Raw genomic sequence first — 10,557 nt, 5'->3', positions numbered from 1 at the left:
TTTTGTGAAAGAAGTGAGCAAACCCATTCCTATCCGTTTTTGGGTTCGATCCAGCAAGGGTTATTTTGTATTAAAACAACAAGGGCTATTTTGTATTAAAATACCAACAATTTGTAATGCTATACTACCTCGGAGCGCTCGGTAATAGAGGAGCTTAGGTTGCATCTAGATGGACTATATCTGTTGAGAAGTCTGAGATGCAAATTCCATCTGATTACCCTCAAAGAAACGAACCACAAGATGCATACTCTGAATTTGATGTGGTTCGGCCAAGATGCTCGTATCCACATCTAAGATCACGATAAAAAGATGATGATTATGTGCTAGGGGTAAAATCGTATCGCGTCGGATTAAGCGCCACGTAGCAACTCTCACGTAGATAAGGCACACACACTACTCAGTCAGCCGCCACACTTGGTGTTTGGCAGGGCCGAGCGGCCATATGGACAAAACCCCCTTGGAGCCGCACTCGGGTGGTGCCTCACAAGGCCTGTCCTCCCACAAGTTTTCCCTTCACGACGTCACCGCCTCGGGAATCATTCATGCCTCCCTAGGAGACCACGCAATGTCTTGTCGCTCTCCGGTGTTGCTATTACCAATAGCCCTACAAGATCCTGTATCTGCTAGCTGCCGTTTGTCACCACCTGAAACGACATGTGTTGTCACGTCACCCTTCAGAATCGTACACACATGAGCTGCGTCTCCTGCAATTATCACAATATCACTTCACTGAAACATCACGCCAAGGAACACGGAACTCTACCTATAAAAGGAAACCCTCCACTATACTGTGGTACCCTGATCCCGCGAGAGGGGTGGGGCGCGAGCCGCCGCGCTCTCTCTCTTGGTCTCCCGTATCCACGCGATTGGCGTGTGCATTTAATTATTGATTTGAATTCGTCTTTCATGTGAACTTGGGATCACTAAGGCAATCCGAATTCCACACGAAAGAGACTGACAGAGTCGCCACCTAGATGTGGGATCTAGGACCCGAAATTAACCAGAAATCTAGACTCGCTACCTGGTTACGAGAATGGAAGGTATGGGGAGTTATCCGCCACATGCACCATTCCTGCCCGATAATCGGTCTTCGATTCCAAAAGCTAACTCTTTTAAATTTATTTTAAATGGCTCATTCAACTCTATGTTAATGTGCGAACTAAGTGACATGCATCCTATGATCTAATTTCAATGTGAATCCTAGATGTGTATCTTGATTTATTAATTTGTCTGGATTCATTCTAAGTGAAAGTTCTCCTAGAATTCTAATTTCATGGAAAATCCTAAGTGATTTAATTAAGCATTTACAAGAAAATTAATATACAAAACACCACAATTTATTGTGGTGCCGACTCGCGGGTGGTATGCCATCAGACATCCAAGCTGCCTACGTACCCAAGCCTCACTGGGATCAGAGTCGACGTAGTTCGGTGAACCTAAGCTAAGCTACTTATGCCTAACTCAACTAAGACACCGACCTAGACGGGATTGACTGTTTCAACAGTTTTAGGAGAAGTTATTTAATTCAAGTTGAAGATTTTATTATCCTAGGATTTCATTTAAGATGCTATATGAATCTTATCTAAATGCAAGTTGTTCCTTAGACTAATGCATGTTAGCCTACATCCTAGTTTACTGGGCTTGTCTTAAGGAAGGATTGGGCGACTAGTGTAACTAGACTTATGGCACGGTTGCTATTCATAGCAAGCGTCCGTGATGAGGCTGGACTCCTAACTCTAGGACTCCCTAAAACCTAGGACACGGCACGACACCGGTGTTCCTAAATTGGGCTCTAATGGTTCTTATGACGGAAACCGTGATCTAACAGTTCCGAGAGACACAAGATGAATCGATTTCAGTTCTTGGAGTTAACGAATTTCAGATTTTGAGAATTTTCATTTTCTGGACATTTAAGGAATACCAACGGTTCTAGGGTTCACCAATTTCGGCCCAGAATGGCATCCAAGGGAGGGAATCGTGCGTTCTTTCCTTGTGCAATTTAGTACTTAGGTTATAGCATTTTATTTCCTGGCAAATCTCAGGATTTCCGTGGACAGTAACCTCGGAGCCAATAGCATGCTATAGCTTAAATATTCAAATTGTCAAAAATCGGTTGCATTTGGGATACGATTATGGATGCACTGGCCATTTTTTCAGGGAAATCTAAAGATCCTAAAATTTCTGTTTCAATAGATTAAGGAGTGAACATGTGACAGAATTTAAGGTTCTTTGGAAATTTTCACAATGATTTTTAATTAATTTCGAATTTTCAATGGATTTTATCAATTTTAAGCATATGAGTGATTTTACAGGTGAAATTATTGCAAACGAATTCGAAATGAGTTGAAATTTCTACAGCAGCAAGATGGGAATGTATGTAGCTTACTGGATGAGTTTTGCATATTTTTACGTTAAATTCATATTTAATCTTGATTTAACAATTAAATGACCAGATTGCAAAATTAACACAGAAACTACAAGAAATAGAAATTTAAATTCCATGAAATTTCTACAGAAATAAGATATGAATAAAAATAGCATGCTGTAAGAATGTCATGAATTTTAAAGATTATTTACCACCAATTTCGAATTTGTCAAGTTTCAGACCAGATTATAAGTTAACACTACATCCCATATAAAACAAGATCGAAATCATTTGAAAATTTTACAGAAACAAGAAAGATGAAATTTAAGTATAATACAAAAATGGGGAGAATTTTAATGGTGATCTGATGTTATTACAAATTCTCACAAAATCTGATTATTTTCGAAGAAAGCATTAAATAATATACCAAATAAACTCCAAAAATCTTTACAAATTCATGGTAAAATGAATCAGTACCATATTATTTTCCCACGAAATTTCATTAATTTTGGAATCTATTTAGTATATAATTTATTTTTCTTCGTCAAAAAGATGTTTTTGAAGAGTTTTCTATTTTTAAAACACAATTTTCGGAAAAATTCGGAAAAAATCGGAACAGTGTACCTACCTGTGGTAAAGATCTCCGCCCAATCCAAGAGTCAAAAAAACAAATCTGAAAACAAAAAATCCCGCCGCCACCGATCTGCTCCGCCGTCTTTCGCTTTCTCTTTCTTTTTTCTTTTTTATTTTTGTTTCTCTCACTGTTGATAGAGGGAGTGATTGGAAGAAGAATTTTTATTAGATGAGCCACCTTGGTTCTTCTTTTTTTCTCTCCCTCCCTCTTCTCCTTTTGTTTTTCAGAATACAAGCTATATTTATAGCTACATATAGGAATACTATTTGAGATAAAAATACATTTTTAATAGCCATCACAAATGACTAAAATTTAAACATGTGTGGTATTGGTAGCCACCATGGATGACCATGACCAACCACCATAGATGACCATGACCAGCCATCATTGATGACCAAGGAAAGAAGGGAGAGAGAGAGAGAGGCCTCCAAAAAAGGTTAATTTTTTTTATTTTATTTTTTATTTTTTGACTTTGGTGTGGGAACATGAATGGAAGCTTTGGAAACAATATATTTTCTTCCATGGTGGGTCCCACTTATATTGCATGTATATGGTTGTAATAATAATAATTAGAAATTACTATTTTCCATATGAGAACACGTGGGCTGCTGTTGTGTAGAGAACAAGCTTGCAATTCTAAGTGGGTCCCACGTTTTTATTTTTTTATTTTTTTATTTTTATTTTTTTTAACTTCTTTTTGGAATAATTGATTTTCTTCTTTGATCTTGACCATCCAAGTTGGAACCCACACACAATTTTCTACTTAGATTGTTCCAAAATTGCAATTTTTTCGTAAAATTTCATCCTCTTAGCATATTTTCCTCGGAATTCCCCAATATAAACCTGAAATACCAGAAACAAAGAAAATCCCTTAGTAGTACGGCTTTAAATGAGAAAAATACATGCTTTTCTTACCTACAATTCACACATAAATGCGCTCATCAACATGTTCAAGGTGGGCCCACTTAGTGGGTACAAACTCTCTCTCGCCTGGAATCTTCTGAATAACCATTCTCAACACTTAGCGAAAAGAAAATGCGGAACATTGCGAAAATGATCGGAAAGATTGAGAAAGCATAAGGGACGGACACGGGAATGGAAAACACTGAAAAAAAGACTGATAACAAGAACACTAACTTCTTTGCTGATTAAGGCGGAGCAAAATGGGGGTGTCTACATATACGTCCTAAGCTTTTGATCTGAACCTCCTCTAAGGGAGGGCTTAAGGGGCCAGCTTCCCTCACCATAAGGCACTACCAGAGCGCACATCAAACACCACCCCCCAGGTGCGTCTCTCTCTCTCTCTCTCTCTCTCTCTCTCTCTCTCTCTCTCTCTCTCTCTCTCTCTCACACACACACACACACATTATGGTGCCTTCGCCTGACTTGAGCGTCGAAGGGTTCTCCGGAGTTCCAACTCCGAATGGTCCTTAACCTTTTGTCTGTGAGCGCAGATCATAGGTCGAGGCGATCTCTCTCCCTTTCTGTTGTCGGAACTACGCAAAAGGCAGGACCTGACGCAATCAGGACCGTTCGATCACCCAGACAGATTTGAGCATCATCACAGCTTATTACCCCGAAACCCCCTTCTTTCTCAATCAAGATCATACACAAAAAGCAAAGAGAACAAAAGGCCTCCTCTAAAATTTTCACATGAGAAATCCTAAGAAACTCTCTCTCTCTCTCTCTCACACACACACACTTGGTTGCAAGGCTTCTCTCAATTTCACTCTTCGTATATTCTAATACCTTAAATAAAGCTAGATCTCTCTCACCCCTAATCCAACTAGAAAATACCTAGGACACCTAGCCTAGCATAGGAAATGTAACCCTCCCTTATTTCTCCATCCTAGTCATACTAGGAAGTATAATCAAACGAGCCGGGTCTCCTTTTCCTATTTAAACAGGAAACAAGACAAATTACAATAACAAATGATGACAATGGCAATTCCAAGTCCCCTGTCTTGCACATCAAGAAACCGATACAATGGCTTAAAAAGAGTTTTTAAAGCAACTCTGGTTATTTTTTATGAAAAGAGAACTATATTCACAGTATAAATAAGAGATTACAGATTCACATTAATGGCGAGATAGCCACAGAGTGAAAGTCATTCAATGCCCCAAATTTACCAAAACGATCCACCAGATCGTTGGCAATCCTAGGGACATGAACAGAAGAGAGGAAACTATAATTAGCATAAAACTAATCTCATCCAAAAACTTAGCTAATCTACGTGGACCAATGCTCGTGCTTGGAACCCAAGAAAAAACATTTAAAGAATCCCTTTCAAATCATTTGAGTATCTCGGCGATAGTTATAGTTCATGCAATTAATCTCTATAGATTTGACATTTCCTAATCATAATTAATAGTTGTTGACTCAGGCAAATTAACGCGGAGTCAGGTTATCATTTAATATTAAAAAGAAAGAAAGAAGAAAGAGCAGGGATCCTTACCAAACCTAGAAAGGCAAACGAGGGGACTTCTAACTAGGTCAATGGAGGAGAAATGATGTTACTGGGTCTCTGTGTTCATTGACCCGGAATGTGAGACTTCAGACCTTTCCTGTCTATAGAAATGATATTTACACCCATCTCATTCTGGTGAGACTTCTTTCATTTCTTTGATTCGTTCCTAGGCGCGTAGCACCAATTGACTGTGTTTAAGCTTGAAAAGTATATCTACATGTTGCTGATAAAAAGTCATGAAGTAACAAAAGTATACCCATTAATGGTTGAGCTTAGCCCATGATCTGAATCATATAAATAGGTGGGCCCGCCTGTACCTTTGCATGATAATGCCCATGAATTATCCACACCGTAGAAATAATGGGCCCAAAATAAGTGTGAATGTGTGTCTGTGAACATCAGTCCCCATTGTGATCGGTCCTAATGATCAATTTCTCGGGCCCCACATGTGGACATGTATCTAGTTAATACCGTTGATCTTGTAGATCACTATGAGAGCACCCATATTGCCTTGGTCCCATGCCGAATGGATAACCCAATGCTTGTGGGGGCCAGTTGGATCAACGGATTCCGATCACCAAAAGCGGGGCCACAAAAGTGGCTGTTATAAAAGATTGAAGAGCTGTAAAATGCTTTTTACTGTCCCCAAAAAGCTCTTAAGGGTAGTCCTACTGAAATCATTTCCCTTTTCCTAATCACTACTTAACTTGTAACTTGAAACTCCAATCGTTTTAGCATTTTTTCTACCCAAAACATGACTTCTTTTTTTACTAGAAAGTGGAAACCCCGTGTTTTGTGCTTAGATTAACAATTAATTTTCCTACTTAGTTATTGATGGACGGTAAGAAGCATCATTAGCTTCTACCACTAAGGAAGGGATTACTTAGAAATGTGACTTAGGGTCCGTTTGGATACCTCATGCATTTGTATTTTGATTTGTATTTGAGTTTTGGATTTAAAACACATCAATCATCTTCATGATCATGTTTTAAGAGAGAGAGGAAAGGAGGGAAGGATGTCTCGCTGCTGCCGGAGCAATGTCGAGGAGGAGCGATGGTGAAGGAAGTTGCCACAAATATTGATTTCCAAATAACGTCTCGCAGGAAAGATTTGAAAATCGGAATTTTTTGCACTGTCGTGGCTGATTTGGAAATTTAAGGATCTGATCGAGTTAAAAATATAAACTAAATCCAAATCTAAATCATGTTGGTATCCAAACAGGCCCTTATTTTCACATTCGAGGTGAATTATAGGGTGGCAGCGCATTCATTTTTGTACTTAGATAGAAAGTAGAGTGGGGGTTCACATATTTGGATGATCTAAGCCGTTCATTTGTTGGTCTTTGTCGAAGATAAGCCGTCCATGTTCCAATTGGATCTAAGATGCTCCATCGGATTTTGTAGCTCGTCTTAGTTACAATCCCAAATAATTTCGAACCTTATGTGGATCCAATACTGTTGTGCCCGAACCCTATCCATTAACATTCTTACATAGGATGATCCTAACCCTTAGATTGGGGTAGTATTCAAAACTTTCTCTTGGCGGTTTTACATAGGTTGGTGGGGGAACCTTCTTCATGTGTTCGGAATATACGGACACGTGATGTGCAAACAAACAACCAGTATTCTATAGCTAATAACGAGAGTCATGTCCTAATCCACGCGTGATGCACAAAGCGCACCCTCTTCTTTTTTTCTTATCAGGATCTAACATTACTTTACCACGCCATCATCTATTTTACCTGAGCGTCCCCACCACTATAGCCACGTGATCACTGTGGGCACTGGCACCTATTTTTTAAAATGTACGGACCACACTATAGGATGATCCAAACCGTCCATTTGATGGGCCACAACGTAAATAAGTTGTACCCAAAAAATCATTTCCATAGGATGATCCTAGCCCTCAGATTTATAGAGGTTTCCATGATATGCAGTTCCTCTATAGATCGGAGGATTGAGATCGTCCTATAGAAATGATTTTTTGGGCACAACCTATTTAAGTTGTGGCCCACGACAGTTTGGATCATCCTATAGTGTGGTCCGTACAGTGCTTTTTGAAAAAATACGGGACTGTAAGGGCTTACACCAGACAAAAACCCAATGAACGTGACTCGTGAGGATTAAGGTGTCACTTAAATGCGCGAGTGACAGTAGTATTGATAGCCCCTGGGTGCGTATTACGCACGGAGCGTAATTTATATAACTAATTCCAGCATGGTTGGAAGACGTCTCCGTCAAGAACGACGGCTCACGGGCTCAGAAATTGAAAATGGCGTCAAATATAATAGCGATTTGTTAGTGTAATTTGGGGAAAGGCATTTCGCGGCTGACTTTTGCATTTAGACTTAAGAGCAAACATGCTTCGCCTTTTTTTAACTTTATTCATATGAGGTGGCTGTTCTCTCATGCAAAAGTCAGACGCGAAATACCTTCCCAAAAATTCGCCTTCTTCGTGCCCGATGGGTGGAAGTTACTAGGTATTAATATAAACTCCTCTCCATTTTCTCTCCTCCTTTCGTGCTAAAAAGGATAAAACCAAGAACTAGGCTTTCTTCTCTGGTTCAAAACCCTTCAAAACCCTAGCGATTTTCAAATCATGTCGAGAAATCTTATGGATTTAAACTCAATCGAGCTGAAGGTGATGTCATGCAAGGGCTTGAAATCCTGCAATTTCTTCCAGAAACTTTCCGCTTACGTATCGGCCGGAATCGGAACCGGAGATCGGGACAAGAAAAATCGGAAACAGAAGCAGAAAACTCCGGTAAATCGCGACGGAGGAGCGAATCCGGAGTGGAATCACGATATGAAGTTTGATTTTGACGATCAGATCTCATCCTCTTCAGATCAACTCTTTCTTGAATTCGATCTCCTCTGTGACGGAATCTTATCAGACAAGACTGTAGGAGAAGTTAAAGTTCCGATCTCAGATCTGGTTGCGGAGTCTAACGGTGCTGTTAGGTTTGTCAGTTATGAGATCAGGAGTTCTGACGGAAAAGCTAACGGCGTTTTGAATTTCTCTTATAAGGTTAATTTGAAGGGGACAGCTGTAAGTGATGTGTCGAGGGCGACTTATACAGCTCCGGCAAAGGTGCCGGAAAAATCGGTACCGGCGATTTATCCGCCGGTTTATTTTCCGGCGGAAGAGCAGAAACCGTGGGGGGGATTTTACCCTACAATTCATGATATGGGGCCGGAAACTCCGCCGGCGATCGGTTATTTCCCGCCGCCGGCGAAAATAATGTATTTTCCTCCGGCACCACCGCATCCACCACCGGATCCGTACGGTTTCCAGGAAGGGGGGTATGGTTATCCGGTGTACGGGTACCCTATTATGGAGCAATCACAGCCGTACAATCATGACATGTGGCGGTGGGATGTGCGAAATAGAGGCTCAGCTGGTTATTTGGAACGCAGGTGGTGAGAGAGATGGTTGTGGACTACCGGAATCGGACTCTTTCTCGTGAATCTGATGCCCTGGAATAAGGTCGTTGACTGGTAGGTTTACTTCTTTTTTTTTCTCACAAACCGACCTTGAATTTCTATGATTAAACCGCAGGTTATATTTGTACCAGACCTGTTTTGATAGATACACCCGCTCTATTGTATATTTCTTTCAACTTTTGTTGCAAGTAATGTAATGTAAAAACTATGGATGGCTTGCTATATCAAAAATCTTGATCGGACAGTTATTGTTTGATAAATACACCTCTCATTAAGCATGGATTGGTAGTCATTTTTTTTCAACAGTAATGCATTTGTGTGCCACTAATGGGATGACTATATGGGTGTTAACGGATCCATCTATGTCTCAGTCACAATCCATTCAAATCCCTTATCGGTTGGAATCAGATTCGGAGTGTTCTTCGGATCGTACTTCCTGGTGTCAGGGTCACGATCTATTTCGAATCCAATCATCCATTAGAGTATCCTGATAAGTCCTACTACTTACACCCTCAAAATTCAAAATTTAAAAGATGGGGCACATGTTAACTGCTAAAGGCTAACACTAAAAGTTTGAAAGATAGATCACATGGTGGTTACAAAAGGTAGAGCAATTACAAAATGGTTAATCAACAATTATCCGAGCCAACGTTTATAAATAAAGGAGGAGAAGAATTTCAAGGACTTTCATCACACATCAACGTAAAACATGTATCTTCTTTTATTTAGGAGTAGTTTGTAAGTTAGATCTTCTGCTTCCTTTCATTTTTTTTTCTTTCTGCAATTTGACTGTGCACGTTGAAGGCATCAATGGATATTGCCTCAAAGAAAGTATTCTCTGCTCCTATTCTTTGCTGAATTTCTTTTTCTTTCCACTGAACGAATTGTTAAAACTTAAAATACTTGTTCATAAAGCAATCTGTTGGGGTTCCACGCAAAAGCAATAGTCCCACATCGGAAATGTGAAATGGATGTGGATGGGTTATAAGGGAATGGGCACCCTCCCTCTAACAGCTAGTTTTTAGGGGCGAGTTCTACCCGGTTAGATTCCCTGCACGGATATTTTCTATATTTTTCATAAGTAGAATGCAGAATTTTTACACCAACACCTTCTTTTTGGCACTCCCGATGGGAAGCTTAGTTATAAGAGAAAGTAGAAATGCCACCAATGGTCAGAAGTCGACCGGAGGAAAACAAGACCTCTTAAAACTCAGCCATATGTCTCCTCCCAATACCAACCATTTCTTTCGGATTCTAATTGGTCAATCCTAATTGATTGATTTCTCGAATTCTTTTTTTACCATGAAGCCTAAATCAATGAGTTTAAGCTGTCGGGTATCTACGCAGAGGTTAGTTTCTAGATTAAGGGCTTATTCCCTATTTTTCTATTTATAAATACATTAAAGTATTCAATTAGTCATTACTAAGAAAAGGTTACTGATATTTGCACTACCTTGTTTTAATAATTAGATGAACTCAACTTGTCTTTTCTGTTGTAATTACCTAGTGAGAGTGTTTTGGGAACTTAATAATTAGATGAACTCAACTTGTCTTTTCTTTTGTAATTACCTTGTGGGAGCTTTTTGGGAACTGTAATAATTTTTTTGGGGGGTAGGTTAAAGAGCAAAGCCTAGAGGCTCAATCCCA

At 39.7% G+C, this 10,557-nt stretch overlaps 1 protein-coding gene across 1 annotated transcript; it reads left to right on the top strand.

Annotated features, from left to right (window-relative positions):
* Positions 1-7,971: 7,971 nt before the first annotated feature.
* LOC143890790 (protein SRC2-like) lies at positions 7,972-9,170 on the top strand. Its single transcript, XM_077395470.1, has one exon. It carries the CDS (start codon positions 8,066-8,068, stop codon positions 8,888-8,890), a length of 825 nt encoding a protein of 274 aa, XP_077251585.1. The 5' UTR covers positions 7,972-8,065; the 3' UTR covers positions 8,891-9,170.
* Positions 9,171-10,557: the final 1,387 nt, after the last annotated feature.

Source organism: Tasmannia lanceolata, unplaced genomic scaffold, assembly GCF_043159265.1.
Source record: "Tasmannia lanceolata isolate RefF3 unplaced genomic scaffold, GAP_Taslan_0.1 ptg000013l, whole genome shotgun sequence".
Taxonomy (NCBI): domain Eukaryota; kingdom Viridiplantae; phylum Streptophyta; class Magnoliopsida; order Canellales; family Winteraceae; genus Tasmannia; species Tasmannia lanceolata.
Note: the sequence above shows the minus strand (reverse complement) of the source record. Positions and strands in the feature narration are given on the sequence as shown.